We start from the raw sequence: 17,636 nt of genomic DNA, 5'->3' as shown, positions 1-17,636 counted from the left end.
AAACTGATGACCAAAAAGAGACTTACCCACGCTAGTAGGGAATATATCTTCATTGTTAATTTGCACTTCAATCCAGTCCATAAGTAGGTTCATATATTTAGGTGCTGGTAAGGCAGTAGGTTTCTTGTATTTCAGGTCATCTTGCCATCTATACTCATATTTTGGACCCCCAGACATAACAGGACACGTTGTCTCTGTGCAGGAGTCACAAATGGTACCGTAGATGAGGTTAATCCTATTGAAAAAGTCAACCACATGAACAGCCACCCAGTCATTGAGGTCCTCTCCACTGGGCAGCTGAACCGTAGCCTTCAAGTCAACTCCGGAGCTCAGAGATGCCTGAGCCCGTTTATGTAACTCAAATCTTTGTGTGCCCGGATCAAACTTTCTCTTGGGTCGAAATGTCTTGTCCTTGTTAAATACTTGCTTTAGTCCTATTGACATGTCTTTTGTGTTTGAAATGTAGCCTCAGCCTTCAAGTGAATCGAGTTTTGCACAAGATGGAGGAATATCAACAAGGAAAACGCAGGTCTGTCTTGGTTCACTTTATTTCATTTCCTAGGAAAAGAAGGGAAATTGCGTAAAAACATAAAAAGTTGAATATAAGCTAATAAACTATTCTTTTTTTTTTTTTTATAAAGTGTTCAATAAAAAAAAAAAAAACTACTGTATATTTTCTAAAGTACTTCACAATTAATAGAATCGTTCAATCATTCAGTGATCTACTGACGCTTTAATCTTATAACAGGGAGAAACACACTTTTTTAATGTCAAATAACTGCAACAGAAAAGCTCCTTTTACATTAGCGTGTCAGCAAAGTTGTACGATTTCCAGAGCAACTTTGATGCGACTTTTGGGTTTGGCTTTGATCTGACTACATTCTCTGGACAAAAGTCACATCAAAAGTCGTACCAAAGTAGTGCAATTTCTAAAGTCACAGCGACTTCTGTAGTGTCACGAAGACGGCTCTCATAGAAATACATTGAACTTCACATGTCCTGGGACTTGGGGTCTCCTCACAAGTTGGATCTCAAGTCACACAAGTGTGAAAGGAGCCTAAAGCCAGCCATACATGGGCTGAATTCCGAACAAATTTTCTTTTGAGCATCCTAAGAATTTTACACCATTAGTGGGCCGCAGCAATGGGCCAATTTGTATGTGGCCATCGAATTTGAGTGATCGGGCATGTTGGAAATTTTTTGAAAAACAAACTCATTTCTAATCAATGATTGGAGAATCGTGGGAAAAATATAATTGAAAATGAAATACGCATGTGCGTAAGAAAAGAAAATTCCCAGGAAAAAAAAGAAGAAGAAAATTCCCGGCCACGAGGGGAAATTGAAAGCTTAGTTGGTCAAATTTCAAAATCAATGGTAGCACCATCAGATCACAAAATGGACAAAATATCAGATTTTCAAAAGAAAATGTGTTTGGAATTCGATGGCCTACAGTAAAGAAATGAATTCTTCTGTTATTTAATTGCTCCCACAATAGGTAAGCACATTGGAAGTTTTACCCTTAAGCCTGGTACACACGGGTAGCTTCTTTTCGTTCAACCCAGCAAGCTGAAAAAAAAAAAAAAAAAAAAAAAAACTGAGGCGCTCAATGTACTAACGATCCAATATGTTAGTACAGTGATCTTCCCTTTTAGATATTGTGTTCTGACAGGGGGGCTGCTCCCCATCACCGTTGGCTGCGAGCGCTGATTGGTTGCCAGTCGGCTGTTGGTTTTCTAGCATGCCCATTCGACAGAAGTCGGACGTTAGGCCTGCTTTTTTGGGACAGGCTGCTGTACACACAGGTCGAATGTTGGATGGTTTTTGTTGAACAGGCCAATATTCAGCTCATGTGTACCAGCCTTTAGCTATTGTTCTGGGGACAACTCCAAAACGTTGTATTTATGCTCACTTTTTGTACAGTCATCAGGACAAACCGGGAGGTGAACAAAGCATATCCCCCTAGAGTGTACTTGTGTCAAATAAGAGCACTAAGTGTAATTTCTGTCTGCTTCTTCATTCCTCTGCTTTCAGCATGAATCACTTCTGACAAGTTTTCCTGACACCAAGAGAAAAATGCTGACAGGAGAGGGACCTCCAGCTGATTGACAGCCTCAGTTCTGTTCCTGCATGCTGTGTGAATGGAAATTTTGGTGGCGAAACAGAAAATGAAGGCAGCAGTAGGCCGAAAACCGAAACCGATGCCAAAATAAAACTGTTTTTACCATGCAGACATAGTACAGGAGATGTCAGAGACAGCAGACATAGTACAGGAGATGTCAGAGACTGCAGACATAGTACAGGAGATGATCAGAGACTGCAGACACAGTACAGAAGATGGTCAGAGACTGCAGACACAGTACAGGAGATGTCAGAGACTGCAGACATAGTACAGGAGATGATCAGAGACTGCAGACATAGTACAGGAGATGGTCAGAGACTGCAGACACAGTACAGGAGATGGTCAGAGACTGCAGACATGGTACAGAAGATGGTCAGAGACTGCAGACACAGTACAGGAGATGGTCAGAGACTGCAGACATGGTACAGAAGATGGTCAGAGACTGCAGACATGGTACAGGAGATGTCAGAGACTGCAGACATAGTACAGGAGATGTCAGAGACTGCAGACATAGTACAGGAGATGGTCAGAGACTGCAGACATGATACAAGAGATCAATGCAGCCTCACCAGTGCCCGTCAGATGCAGCCCGCCAGTGCCCGTCAGATGCAGCCTGCCAGTGCCGTCATGCAGCCTGGCTCCATTAACGGCAATATTTTCCTATTGGCAATGTGCCAAAAACACCATTTTCGGCAGTTTATTTTCGGCCGGCGAAATTTTGGTGCATCCCTACTTTGAACAGATGTAGAGAAGACTGCAGATAAACAGGTACAACTTGTGAAGGAGGATTTGTTTCATCTCTGTGTATCACCAGAGGCCAGTCAATTCACTGGGTATATGGAAGGGTTTACAATCCAGATCTGGTTTTACTAGTAACTAAGGTCTCGTCTGAAGATGTAACAGTAGGTATGAAGCAGTTCTATAGAAATGCGTAGAGTGATAAAATCATTGATGTCATAGCCACCTTAAGTGAATTACAGCATGTCTTTGGAGCAGCTGCTTCTTCTTGGGTTTCCTAGGACACGCACACTATTGTCTACATTTATTGTGAAGAGCAGATGACAGAATGATTTCCTTCCTTGGTGTCGTTAGATTTCACGAGGGCCAGCTTTTCATCCAAGTAGTCATTTACTGCAATCTTTTATACTGCCTTCCCCGTCCACATCTGTAATGAACATTTTGTACACGATAGCTGAACAAGTACTAAAGCTTATTGCTTCTAACAGTGTGTTGACAAGTTCCCCAGTGAAAGGCGTCTAAAGGAACTGCACGTGTTCTGTACGGCGTAGTGGAGTTAATTACCACGGTGTCACTGTGACTGGAGGATGAACTCCATAATGACTGGTATCTAGGTAGAGATTCTCTTCTCCTGCTGTACACAGATATGTTCATAGACTCAGCAGGATTCTTCTTTGAAGAAAACAAAACAAGTCATGACAACTAACAATCCTGACCACTGATCTCACACTGCATGCTTTACATTCATGTGGCTAAACATGTGCCTACACTATGAACACAAACATCATTTACAGATTCCATTATTCATTGAGGGCTACAATGGAGGTTCTTTGCAAACGGGGGTCTCCTTTCCTTCGATCCGCTCTGCTTACATATTACCACTGATTGCTTTCTGAAGGTCTGTTTTTTTTTTTTAAAGTGATATTAAAGTGGTTCTAAAGGCTCAAGGTTTTTTTTTTTAGAATGCATGAAGGTAAAAAAAACTCCAAATACCTGAGCCCCATCACGATCCAGCGATGTGCACAAGAGCCTCGGCTCTCCGGGGACTCTTCCCTCCTCATTGGCTGAGGCCATTGGCTCCCACTGTTATCAATCACAGCCCATAGGCCAACGAGGAGAGAGAGGGGGCAAGGACGAACTGCGGCTCTGTGCAAGAATGGACAGCGAGCCTGCTTGGTTGCCCCCATTGCAAGATGCTTGCTCTGGGGGCACGCAGGAGGGAGGGGCCTGGAGCGCCAGTGCAGGACCCTAGAAGAGGAGAATCGGGGCTGTTCTGTGCAAAACCACACAGAACAGAGGTAAGTATGACATGTTTCTTATTTTAAAAAAATTGCCTTTAATATCACTTTAACCACTTACCACCGTCGATATACGTCACTACTTTAACATCAAATACCGTTGTTATGGCAGCAGATAGCTGCCATAACCCTGGTATTTTCTTAAATGGTGGGCGATCCGCTTTGTGATGAAAGTGGTCTCGGTGGCAGATTCACCACAAGATCACTTTTATTTGTGGCGGGAGAGGTGACACCCCCCCACCCTACTCCCACCACGTTCCGGTCGTCTCCGCCACTTACCAGATCTGTCGGTAGTGGCGGAGACAATACGATCCTCTCCCCTGTTAGGCAAGAAGTCGAGTGAGGGAATGATGGCCCCCACTCGACTCAATGCCATTGGATAATGGAAGCAATGTCAAAAGTCGCAGCCTTAAAAAGGGACCATTTTTTTTTATTATTATTATTATTGGGGAAAAAAAAAAAAAGTTTTCTTATTTTTTATTGCTTTTAAAGTGTAAATGTGAGATATGAGGTCTTTTTGACCCCAGATCTCACATTAAAGGAGGTCCTGTCATGCTTTTCTATTACACGGGATGTTTACATTCCTTGTAATGGGAATAAAAGTGATCCAAATTTTTTTTTTTTTTAAGGACAGTGTAAAAACAAAAAAAAAAATATAATAAGAAAATAATAAATTTAAAGCGTCCCGTCCCTCCGTGCTCGCACGCAGAAATGAATGCATATGTAAGTCATGCTCACATATGAAAAGTGTGTTCAAACCACACATGTGAGGTATCGCCGCGATCGTTAGAGCGAGAGCAATAATTCTAGAAAAAGATCTCCTCTAACTCAAAACTGGTAGCCTATAGAAATATTTAAATGTCGCTTATGGAGATTTTTTAAGTGGCAACGTTTTTGGCCATTCCACAAACGGGCGCAATTTTGAAGAATGACACGTTGGGTATCAATTTACTCGGTGTAACATTATCTTTCAGAATATAGAAAACAAATTGGGCTAACTTTACTGTTTTCTTATTTTTTTATTTTTATTCTTTTTTCCAAAAAAATTGCGTTTGTAAGACCGCTGCGCAAATACGGTGTAACAAAGTATTGTAACGACCGCTATTTTATTCTCTAGGGTGTCTGAAAAAATATATATACTGTTTGGGGGTTCTAAGTAATTTTCTAGCAAAAAAAATGATTTTAACTTTAACAAGTGTGAAAAGTGGTTAAAACCTCCATTTTTAGGCACTTTCTCAATGTGATTTAATCACTTTTTGAGTATGCAGCTTTGTTCTCTGTTAATCCTAGGCTATGTATCAATATCCAATATCCTGACTGCTGCCCTAGGTTTTTCTGTTTCAGAGTGGCGCCCTTCTGTTGCAGTGTCCTATAAAGCCACCCTTGCATGCAGGATTATAGTTGTCCCTCCCTACACTGTGTGCATCAAAAGAAACACATAGCCCCATAGCCTAGGATGGCATGACACTCCCCTGTTCCTCCCACCTCCCTTGCACTGTTCACTATTAACCCTTTGATGTAAGACTGGAGGTTCAGGAAAGCAGCAATGAGAAAGCAGCAGCCAACAGCACTGTTGTAACTAGCATGTGCTAGGGTAAGAATTTTAGCACACAGTTTACTGGGGAATGTTTATTTTATTCTGCTAGTAGCGGACCAATCAGGTCCACCTATCAGTTTTTTAGGGGGACCCAATCCAACCCTCCAGTCTCCCCTATGGAGAGGCGAGTGTACACTGTTGACACCCACTGACACCCAATCCAATCTGCTAAATACAAACGGATATGGATCCATCTGGCGGATCGGATCAGATGGCAGTTGGGTGTAAGTGGACAGATGATCCGTTTCCATCCAACCACCGATGCATAGAGGAGAGCGGGTTGTGTCCGTGTCGGTCTGCTCTGCATAAAACGGACACAGACCTGTCATCCACTTGCTCAGTGGGGATCAGCGGACAGATTCCCTGCTGTGAAGGTGGACTCCAATGGAAGGGGACTTAAACTATAAAATGCTGAGGGGTCCGTACTACTTTTCCTAGCTGGTTAAGTGGACAGAGGCATTGGATGATCTAGATGACATTTGCATATACTGGGCAAGCATCACATGCTCACATAAGTGTAGTGGCAGCTGTGGGGGGATAGGTGCAGCCTCAGGAGGGACCCCCTGAAGTAAGGAATAGTATCATTGTTTTTTTATATTACCCCCCCAGACAAAACAACCATTTAACCCTTGAAGTGCAGAAGGGCCCCATTGCACGGGTGCTTTTTTTTTATGTTCCTGGAGGGCTTTAAGGAAACACTTAAATAGATAAGTTACAGTAGCGGATTCTCTAAGGCTGGCCATAGACGGAGCGATTTTCTTTCCTGCTACCATGGGTCGAAGGGGGAATCCCTCCCGTGCAGCCATTGTGTTCTCTCAGTGAGGGGAAGCCTACCCCGCCGGGAGAACACAAGGATTATTGCTAGCAGCTATAACAGCCACTAGCAATAATCACATGTAAAATCTGGCAGGCTGGTACATTTAGCTTACCCATTTATGGTTCAAATCTCAGCCAGTTCCTGCTGAACCCACCAAGATTTGAACGGTCTATGGCCATCTTAAAGTGGAAGTAAACCCCCCTATGGTTTTCAGCCAAGGAAGCTGCCATCTTGGCCTCTGTTTAATCTACAACTGCCATGATGCTGCACATGTGATCAGTTATGACACCAACCATTGGATGGTTTGACAGTTTGGTTGAGAGTACAACCAATAGGAGTGTGTTACATTTCCGGCACGTGACGGAAATGAAACTGTTTTATGGATGGGTTTACTTGTGCTTTAAACTTGCCGATTCTTTCTTGACGTGCTAGTTGCCTGGCTGTCATTCTGTCTTCAGCATTCTAAACCCACTGATCCAGAAGGTACACATAAGGAATGTTGACTTTTCACTGACTTCCATGTACTGTGTAATTCTGTATAGGTAGTCAGCATTGTCAGCAGGAAGCCAGCAATAGCAACCCCTATGTATCCCGCATGGTAAGAGTAGGTTAAGCTAGTCTAGTCAAGTCAAGCTTTATTGTCATTCCACTACACGTAAGAACATACAGTAAAACGAAATATCGGATCTCACAGGGCCACGGTGCTACATACAAATTAAACATTAATTATAACTAGTTAAGCTATGAAGAAATTCTGCTGGTTAGTTGATTTTCTTGGTGAACACTAGATTACTGTGTATGGAACTGTAAATAATGCTTTAGTTTAGAGACTGCAATTAATTATTTCCCGGAAAAATAGAAGTCACGCGGTTTAGCTCCTGATACACAAACAGCCAGTCCTTAGAAAAATGAACATTTTGTTTCTAGCTGAACTCTGGACGGATATTATTGACACAAAACTAATGCAGCCCTGTATCAGCACAACTTCAAAAGGCATTTTTTAAATTCAAGCAATGTAACTACCTAAATACGACCTGGTATCAGCCTCTTAAAGTCTACTGTACATCAGAAAGGAGAAGGGAGAAGCAGCACAAGGAGCCAATCAAACATGCTGCGGTGTTCATGTGCTAACAAGGAGCATGCTGACTGGAGGATAGAGCAGAGATAAGCTAATCAGTTTGCTGCTTCTCCTTTCACTGCCCAGTCACAGGCTGGGAGAGGGACAACACCTGTAAAGATTTCTGAAATGTAGCCAAGACAAAAGTAGTTCTTCTGTGCTTCCAGACAAGGTTGAGCTGTGTAAATCTAAGGACTGGATGGACAAAAATACAAATCCTTTGGCAGGTAAAACACAGCTCCCATATATGTATTTTAAGTATATTTTTAAGTATTTTTAAAAGGATTAGTTTGGAGTATATAAACATAATAAACACATGTACTGTACTCACCTCCATGATGCTGCATTGGTGTGATACTACAGCTGTCCCACATTTGGCTCTACGACCTGAGTGATCACATGACCACTGATTGCTCAATTCCTAGTAAGCTCTGAACAGAAACCTGTGAGCCCCGGGCTGGAGCAGCTGGCTCTGTCTCCTAGCCCTATGCTGAGAGCTGGAACCAGCTGTCAATCAGGCAGCTGGGTGCATCTTGACATTATTGTTGGGATCCTTCCAGAGCCCGAAGTGGCTCTACAATGTCAGCTGACAACAGGCAATAGCTCTCTATAGGCTGACTCTAGGTCACAGGAGACCTGATGACCAAAAAAACCTTTGGCCATGCTTCTCTTAATTGCTTGGGCAGTTTTAATACACAGGTACGTGCAGCAGATTTGACACATACAGTACACAGGATTAATCAGTAAGTCAGAGCAACCATTCAGATTTATGTTAATGTCAATGAAATCACTTGGTTTGTACTTTGTACATTACACTTCATTGTGGAATAGGCCCAAATACAGTTTACCAATCCTGCACCTGTCACAGGTACGTTGGTAACATGGATTCATTATATTTTTGTGCAGCTTCAACACAAAATCCTTAGGATTTTCCTTCTTTGCACATGCTGTACACCTTGGACATTACTGCTATATGAAGGATCTAGCTGGATAACGTGGTGAGAAGTATGGTGCTGACTTGGTGGAGTGCAGAGGTCACCAGAAGTTAATGAATAACTTGATGAGACATCATTTAAACAAATAACCCATATCACAGTGCTGAAACCTATTCATCAAATAGCAGCAATCACATCAATAATGCAACAGGAAAATTCTTTACTAAATGTGTATGCAGAGTTTCTAAAAAATGCTGGAAAAAGACACAATATACAAGCTAATTACAGCTAATCAATTATGCATCTAGAAACGTGTCACTTTGTCTATGGGATCTATTTAAAAAGGCCATTGATCCAGATCTGCATTTGAATGGGACTTATTGGTTTGCCAGTGGCGTGGCTATAAAAGCCAGCTGGGTTATTACTGTGTCTGACCTTCAGGAGGGGATTTACAATTTGTCCTGGTGTGGTCTCTGGAGCCATCTATGTCCATGTAGAAATGGCTGAATCTAAGGCTGTTGGCGGAAAATCCAACCGTTTGTACGCTCCATCGGACAATTGTTGTCGGCAGTGGCGTCACTAGGGTTGGTGTCACCCGGTGCAGAAAAAATTGGTGTCACCCCCCCTCCACCAACTATAGCCCCCCCTCATTACAGACCCCCCTCCACTAACTGCAGACCCCCAGTATAGATCCTCCTCACTAAGTACAGACCCCCCTCTCGCAGTATAGATCCTCCTCACTAAGTACAGACCCCCCTCTCGCAGTATAGATCCTCCTCACTAAGTACAAACCCCCCTCTCGCACTATAGATCCTCCTCACTAAGTACAAACCCCCCTCTCGCAGTATAGATCCTCCTCACTAAGTACAAACCCCCCTCTCGCACTATAGATCCTCCTCACTAAATACAGACTCACCTCTCGCACTATAGATCCTCCTCACTAAGTACAGACCCCCCTCTCGCACTATAGATCCTCCTCACTAAGTACAAACCCCCCTCTCGCACTATAGATCCTCCTCACTAAGTACAAACCCCCCTCTCGCAGTATAGATCCTCCTCACTAAGTACAAACCCCCCTCTCGCACTATAGATCCTCCTCACTAAATACAGACTCACCTCTCGCAGTATAGATCCTCCTCACTAAGTACAGACCCCCCTCTCGCAGTATAGATCCTCCTCACTAAGTACAGACCCCCCTCTCGCAGTATAGATCCTCCTCACTAAGTACAAACCCCCCTCTCGCACTATAGATCCTCCTCACTAAGTACAAACCCCCCTCTCGCAGTATAGATCCTCCTCACTAAGTACAAACCCCCCTCTCGCACTATAGATCCTCCTCACTAAGTACAGACTCACCTCTCGCAGTATAGATCCTCCTCACTAAGTACAGACCCACCTCTCGCAGTATAGATCCTCCTCACTAAGTACAAACCCCCCTCTCGCACTATAGATCCTCCTCACTTAGTACAGACCCCCCTCTCGCAGTATAGATTCTCCTCACTAAGTACAGACCCCCCTCTCGCACTAAAGATCCTCCTCACTAAGTACAGACCCCCCTCTCGCAGTATAGATCCTCCTCACTAAGTACAAACCCCCCTCTCGCACTATAGATCCTCCTCACTTAGTACAGACCCCCCTCTCGCAGTATAGATTCTCCTCACTAAGTACAGACCCCCCTCTCGCACTAAAGATCCTCCTCACTAAGTACAGACCCCCCTCTCGCAGTATAGATCCTCCTCACTAAGTACAGACCCCCCTCTCGCACTAAAGATCCTCCTCACTAAGTACAGACCCCCCTCTCGCAGTATAGATCCTCCTCACTAAGTACAGACCCCCCTCACTAAGTACAGACCCCCTCATTGCAGACCCCCCATGTATCAGTATAGCCCCCCTCTATCAGCATAGACTCCCATCTATCAGTATAGACCCCCCTCAGTGCAGACCCCCTCTATCAGTATAGACCCCCCTCTATCACTATAGACCCCAGTGTAGACCCCCCTCCATCAGTGCAGACCTCCCCTCCATACAGACCCCCCCTCCATCAGTGCAGGCCCCACTCAATGCAAACCACCCCCCCTCCATCAGTGCAGACCCCCCATCAATGCAGACCCCCCTCATTGCAGACCACCCCCCTCCATCAGCACACACCCCCCCTCAGTGCAGACCCCCCCATGGTGCAGACCCCCCTCAGTGCAGACCCCATCAATGCAGACCCCCCCCCTCAGTGCAGACCACCGTCCCTCAGCATTCCCCTCAGCACATGTCTATTAGGATAAAAACTTTACAGACCTCAGAACAGCGCAGGATAGGCACAGCGGCATGTGGCCCTCGGACTCCTCCTCCTCCCCCTCCGTAAACAGAGAGGAGGGGTAGCCGGCTTCGGTCCGCTCCATTGTGCGCAGCGCTGTGTAGGGGTGAGGACTGTGCGGCGTGCGGTGTTAGCGAACGGTGCTGCTTCCCACAGGTGTCACCCCTCTGGCGGGTGTCACCCGGTGTAGCCGCACCCCCCCCCCCCCCCCGGCAACGTCTGTGGTTGACAGATTTTCTGCGGACAAACGTTGAATGGCAGGTTTTAACATTTTCCGCAGACAAACGTCTGTTGTCGGATTTTTCGAGTGTGTGTACACAAGTCCGTCGGACAAAAGTCCAAAGTACAAACACGCATGCTTGGAAGCAAGGACGAGCCGGAATTGGTCGGTCTTGTAAACTAGCGTTTGTAATGGAGAATTAACATTTGTGACGTGGCAAATTATGAAATCTTGAAATGCAGCGCACATTCTATTCTTCTTTAATGTGATAATAATGAAGCTGCTTTACTGGTGATACTGATGGAGTTTTTGCAAACAAATTTTCAAAGGCTTTTTTTTTTCTAGTGATATCAAGAATAATATTATTATGTTTTTTCTTTTTTTTTTTTTTTTTGGGCAAGTTACCACAACACCATTATCTCGTAGTTTTTAAGAACAAAGATACAATTATGTTGGTGTCCCTTGTTAATTTTACATTGTATTTTTTAAAATGTAACTGCCTACTCCCAAACTGTCATTTGAAGTAAAAGCCAAGTATTATTCTACACAATTATTTTATTGTGCATTAAAAAAAGAAAACAAATAAAATTAGACATGCTATCTGCCAATAGAACTTAACCAAAAAGTGCATTCTATGCATCCAAAAATATAGAACATATACCAAATCAAATCATTATTCAACCAAAAAAATAATGTCAAAGCAATAACTCCAAGGCCAATAATAACACGTTATCTCCTCCGATTTCGCAACATGTCTGGTTGATGAACGGCTGTTCAGAAACAAACTGAAAAGCACGAAATGAAAATCGCAAAATGAAAATCGCAAAATGAAAAGCGTGAATCAACACTCACCAAACTTCTACTAACACGAAATTAGCAGAAGGAGTCCAAAGGGTGGGGCTTAAGAGCTGAAAAACGTAGTACGTCACTACGTTCGTGTTTGTTGGCCGACAATTCCTTGCCGTTTGTATGCAAAACAAGTTTGGGCCAATGCCCTTTAAGTAAAAGTCCATGGTTTTGTCGGCCAACAATACGATCGTGTGCACAAGGCTTAAGGCCTCATTAACACTGGTGATTTGAGGTCCAGCAGTGGATTCTTGTGAAATCATAGGTGGTTCCGGACAGCTGCACCCACTCGGCCTGTACAAAGCAATGACAGGCTGACCTGAGCTGCGGCTGTCACATGTATCCACATACCCAGGGGTTAACTGGATCTAGGGAGTGAGAACCAGGCTATGATGCAATCAGTCTGCATTCCAGGCCAGTCACTTTCCCCTAGCAACAGGTAACCATTTTATGTGCCAATACATGCAAAGATTGGTGGGCAGTTGCTGTTCCTGCCAGACTGTCACAGCTGTTCCAGAACCACCTACCATTCTGTCCACAAGATTTTGCTGCTGAACCTAAAATCGTAGTGTTTCTGGCAAAAAGAAGTTTGGTTCTTATAATATTGGCGAAAAGAAAGGTGGGATAAAAATAATATCTTTCAGCCCTGGTTCACACTGATGCGGCACGGGATTCCTGTGCATTTCCCGCATCACAATCGCATTCCATTCATGCGAACTGTTGCAGGTGTTAATGTTAACCTAATGACACCCCAAAAAGACAATTTACAAAACACAGTGCGACTGGCAGAATGCGATCAGACTCCAGTGCATGCACCTTTTTCGTACGGGTGCGGTGCGATTTGAGCCAAACAAAATGAATGGGCTCAAATCGCACTGTAAAAGAATTACATGTGATTTGAACAGGAATGTGATGCGAGTCCTGTCCGAATCACATGCGGTTCCCTGCACTGCACCAGTGTGAATCAAGGCTAAAGCAACTAAAACAAGAGTTAAAAAACACTGAACTGCAGGCAATCGGCTAAATATATGCTTAAAGTGTCTTTAAACCCACATCTTTAAAATCAGTAAACACTGTATTACATGCTGTTCATACTCACTCACTATGAGATTAATTTTCTGTATTCTGCAAAAAACCTGGTTAATCCTGCTGTTCACCATCTCCCCCTCCTGTCAATATCCCCACTGTAGTTGGGAATTTTGCATAGCAGTGTTGGCAGCTCTGCACATGCTCAGTTTTCAGTGAGTTTCTATGCTGAGAATTTCCTCCCTATCACATCTGAGCAGACCATGTGACTATAGAGTCACACGTGTGGGTGTATACACAATGGTAAATTATAGCCCACTCCCTCCTCCTCCATGTCCACTAACCAGCTAAACACATTGGGAGAGGGATATTACATGCAGATTGATGGAGGCTTCACCTCCCTATTATTTTGACACACAGGCTGTGACTGGCAGAAATCCGCCCACACCATGTTACTGCCAAAAATAGTAATAATTTGAATTTATTTCAAATACTTATTTGTATGACAATTTAAAACAGTTAATTGATATTAATTATTTTTAGAAAAAAAAAAAAAAAAAATTATAATATATATATTATATATATTATATATATATATATATATATATATATATATATATATATATATATATATATATATATATATATATATATATATATATATATATATATATATATATATATATATATATATATATATATATATATATGGCACAGTGGGTAGCACTCTCGCCTAGCAGTAAGAAGGGTTGCTGGTTCGAATCCCAACCACGACACTACCTGCCTGGAGTTTGCATGTTCTCCCTGTGTCTGCGTGGGTTTCCTCCGGGTACTCCGGTTTCCTCCCACACTCCAAAGACATGCTGGTAGGTTAATTGGATCCTGTCCAAATCGGCCCTAGTATAGGTATGAATGTGAGTTAGGGACCTTAGATTGTAAGCTCCTTGAGGGTATAGGGACTGATGTGAATGTATAATATATATGTAAAGCGCTGCGTAAATTGACGGCGCTATATAAGTACCTGAAATAAAATAAAATAAAATAAAATATATATATATATATAAAAAGGTGACGCTAAGCCTTTTATATATTTTTTCCAACTTTTTTGTGACTTATTCACCTTCATTTGCATATTCCTCATTCATAGAACGCTAATTCTAGGTATCCAGTCACTTTACATATTCATTATTTTTACTCAAGGGCTGTTTTTTATTCTGAACATGTGACAAGCAGCAGAGGACTAGAAGCTCCTCCTGCTTATGTTTCCCTGTAGACAGGCTGGGAAAGAGCTGGGTCATGCGACAGCTGTATATCGATTAGGAAAAAAGATACCTCGTTTTTTGTTTTTTTTATGAAATAATTACAGTGTGCCATCATCGACATACAGAAATAGAAGGAACAATGTAAATTAAACAGTGTGTGTTTAGTTTCACTTTAAACTGCCTAAATGTAACTGCTTTACCTTCTATAGAAGGTCACATTCTGTTCTCCCATTGCCTTACATTTTACCGCCACATCAGTACAGCTTGGCCTTCATCAGCCTGTTGAGTGGACAGTGACCAAGCAGCAGCTTAATCATGAGGTCATTACCCTGCTCTCTCTTCCTGTCAGCATGCTCATTGTCAGCACATATGCATACCACAGAGCCCTACTTGCTTCTAGGGTTCCTTTTTCCTCTACCAATCTGAGTGTTGAGGAACAATGGATTACAGAAATCTTGTATAAGACCACATTTATGCCCAACTGGACTACAAATACATTCAATAAGTAAATAATCATATTAAAAATACTGTATAACTAAAAGGCAAAACTTTTTTTTTAGTTTTGGATAGGGTGGAGAGGTATTAGAACAGCTGGCAGGTTTTTATTGCGGTCTGTGCCCCCATTAGGGAGATTCACCTTCTCTAATTGTTCTGTTTACTATTATCATTGAAAGTGAAAGTTGAAAAAAACAAAACAAAAAAAACTCCCAGATTTTGGGAAGTCCCCAGAAAAGTAATAGGGGGAAATCTTCTTATAGGGACACTAGTTCTGGTGATCTGGGGGGTCCCCCAAGGAATTCCCTTAAAGCCGAGTTCCACCTAAAAAAAAAAAAAAAAAAAAAAAAAAAAAAGAAAAAAGTCAGCAGCTACAAATACTGCAGCTGCTGACTTTTAAAAGGACACTTACCTGTCCAGGGCGCCCGCGATGTCCTCACCCGAAGCCAACCCGTCCCTCAGCTCCGGGTGGAGGCGCCGGCATTGCTAGTAAGGGAATCAGGAAGTGAAGTCTTGCGGCCTCACAGCCTGGCTCCCTACTACACATGCCCGAGTCGCGCTGCGCATTCTAAGTGGTCCCTGCTGTCTTCTGGGACCTGTGTGTCTCCCAGAAGACAACAGGGGGGACGATCGCCGCGCATACTGCAGCGATCTTTCACCAGAAGTGGGAGCAAATACCTGTATTAGACAGGTATCTGCTCCCCACCCCCACCCCCCGACCCCGAAAGGTGCCAAATGTAACACTGGAGGGGTGGAGGAATCCAGACAGCGGAAATCCATTTTTGGGTGGAACTCCGCTTTCATTTGCAGAGCTTTCCCCTCATTTCCCGTTTGGTTATGGGACAGAAAGTTAAGGTGATTGTAAAAGTAAATTAAAAAAAATAAATAATAACAAAGATATCATACTTACCTCCACTGTGCAGCTCGTTTTGCACAGAGTGGCCCCGAACCTGCTCTTCTGGGGTCCCCCGGCGGCTCTCGCAGCTCCTTCCCACATCTGATAACCCCCTCGGAGAAGCACCTTGCGGGTGTGCTCCCGAGTGCAGCATTCGGCGTCCATAGAGGCCGAATGCAGGACTAGGCCCCGCCCCCCTGGGCGATCGCGTCATTGGATTTGATTGACAGCAGCGGGAGCCAATGGCTGTACTGCTATCAATCTATCCGATCAAGAGCTGAGAAGCCCGGGCAGAGAGACAGCGCATCCCCGCCGGGTCAAGTTTGAGGGTTCAGTTAAGTAAAACGGGAGGGGCTGGGGGGCCGGTCACTGACAGGTGTTTTTTCACCTTATTGCATCGGATGCATTAAGGTGAAAAAACATGAAGGTTTACAACCCCTTTTAAAGGGAAATCTCCACAATGGGACACAGATGGAGAAAGAAAAAAAAAAATCTGAAAGGTGTTATAACCATCCCTGGCTCGATCCAAAATGAAAAAAAAAAAAAAAAAAAAAAAAAAAAAGGTTTTGCCTATAGCTCTACTCTAATGGGTGTTTTTAATATACCTTCCTGAAATGCAGCTTTAGACCCTGCTCACATAAGCATACTTAAGCATACATCCGTGTGTGGGGCTGGATGTCAAATTGGGAGCAGCGACTGTGTCCCTGCGTTCCAACAGACATGAATGTGACTTTTCTTGAAATGTCACAGGCTTCATTCACCATAGCAGATGGCGTTGTGGTGTACTCCCGCATAAAACACTCCTTAAAATGGTTGTAACCCTAAATAATAAAACAAAACAAAAAAAACAAACAGCATCATGCTTGCGCTGTGTAATCTGTCCCTTTCTATGCTGTAAAAAACCTGGTTGATCCTGCCTGTTCCTGTGTCCCCCTTTGTAAACTGACCACGGTAATCATAGCTGCTATTCCCTGATACCGTTGTCAGTTTACGTGCCTCCATCATTCCGCTGCTCTCCTCTCTCCCCCTGCCCGTCAGCTCCTGTGTGTGAGCGATCTCTTCCCTGGCCCTACCCTCCTGACGCTATAAGTAGCTGGCAGTAAAGTCAGAGAAGGATTACTGCCAGCCCCTCTATTATACCAAGGTATAATACACAGTGTAAATGTTTGTTTAAAATGATGCCGGTAAATACCTTCTTTCATATCGCCTCTTTGCAGTCACGTGACCTCCTGCCGCTCTCCTCCCCCGATCTAAGGACTACAGTGGGAGGGACTGAGCGGACAGCACAGCAGTCATGTGACCTCCCAGCTGATGTCAGAGGGGGGGGATCTCTGCCCCTCCTGCTCTAGCCCTTAGATTGGGGGAGGAGCCGAACGTCACGTGACGGCAGAGAAACGATCTGAAATAAGTTATTTAGCACAATCATTTTATACAAACATTTACACTACGTAGTATAGCTTGGTAGAATAGAGGGGCTAGCAGTAATCCTATTCTGACTTTCCAACCACCTTAAGCGTAGCAGTGACACGTCTATCTACCAATGAAGTCTCTCTGTAGTAGACATGTTAACACAATGCATCCAGAGGTGATGAGCGCAGAGTCATGCAGCCAGACATTGGCCGTATAGGAAAACACAATACTAAGAGTTTATAGGAATAGCAACTAATCAGATGTGACCTATGAAGAGGAAACCCCCTGGAGTTTTTGTGATCACCCTTTGTATTCAAACGAACTAGAGGTTTTTTTACCACATTCAGGAAAACGGCGGGGCTTTTTTTTTTGTGGTGTGCTTTTTCCCCACTAGCTGGAAAACCCCTTTGATATTACTGATGACAACTACCGTCCATCAGGAGAACTCCGAATAGAATAATCACTTGTAAACTGGGTGTTTGGTGGCTCAGAACACCACTGTTTGTAATAAAAATATAGTATGGCATTTCCCCAAAACGATTCATGTATTGCT

At 43.5% G+C, this 17,636-nt stretch overlaps 1 protein-coding gene across 3 annotated transcripts in view; it reads right to left on the bottom strand.

Annotated features, from left to right (window-relative positions):
- Window positions 1-17,636, bottom strand: part of MOB3B (MOB kinase activator 3B) — a 140,847-nt gene that overhangs the window by 96,938 nt on the left and 26,273 nt on the right. For all 3 annotated transcript variants that reach the window (XM_073635874.1, XM_073635882.1, XM_073635891.1), the window contains exon 2: window positions 27-558. In XM_073635874.1, coding sequence (XP_073491975.1) covers window positions 27-444 — 418 coding nt within the window. In that variant the 5' untranslated portion in view covers window positions 445-558. The remainder of the gene's footprint in view (window positions 1-26; window positions 559-17,636) is intronic.

This window comes from Aquarana catesbeiana, linkage group LG01, assembly GCF_042186555.1.
Source record: "Aquarana catesbeiana isolate 2022-GZ linkage group LG01, ASM4218655v1, whole genome shotgun sequence".
Taxonomy (NCBI): Eukaryota; Metazoa; Chordata; class Amphibia; order Anura; family Ranidae; genus Aquarana; species Aquarana catesbeiana.
This window is presented reverse-complemented; position numbering and strand designations above follow the sequence as displayed.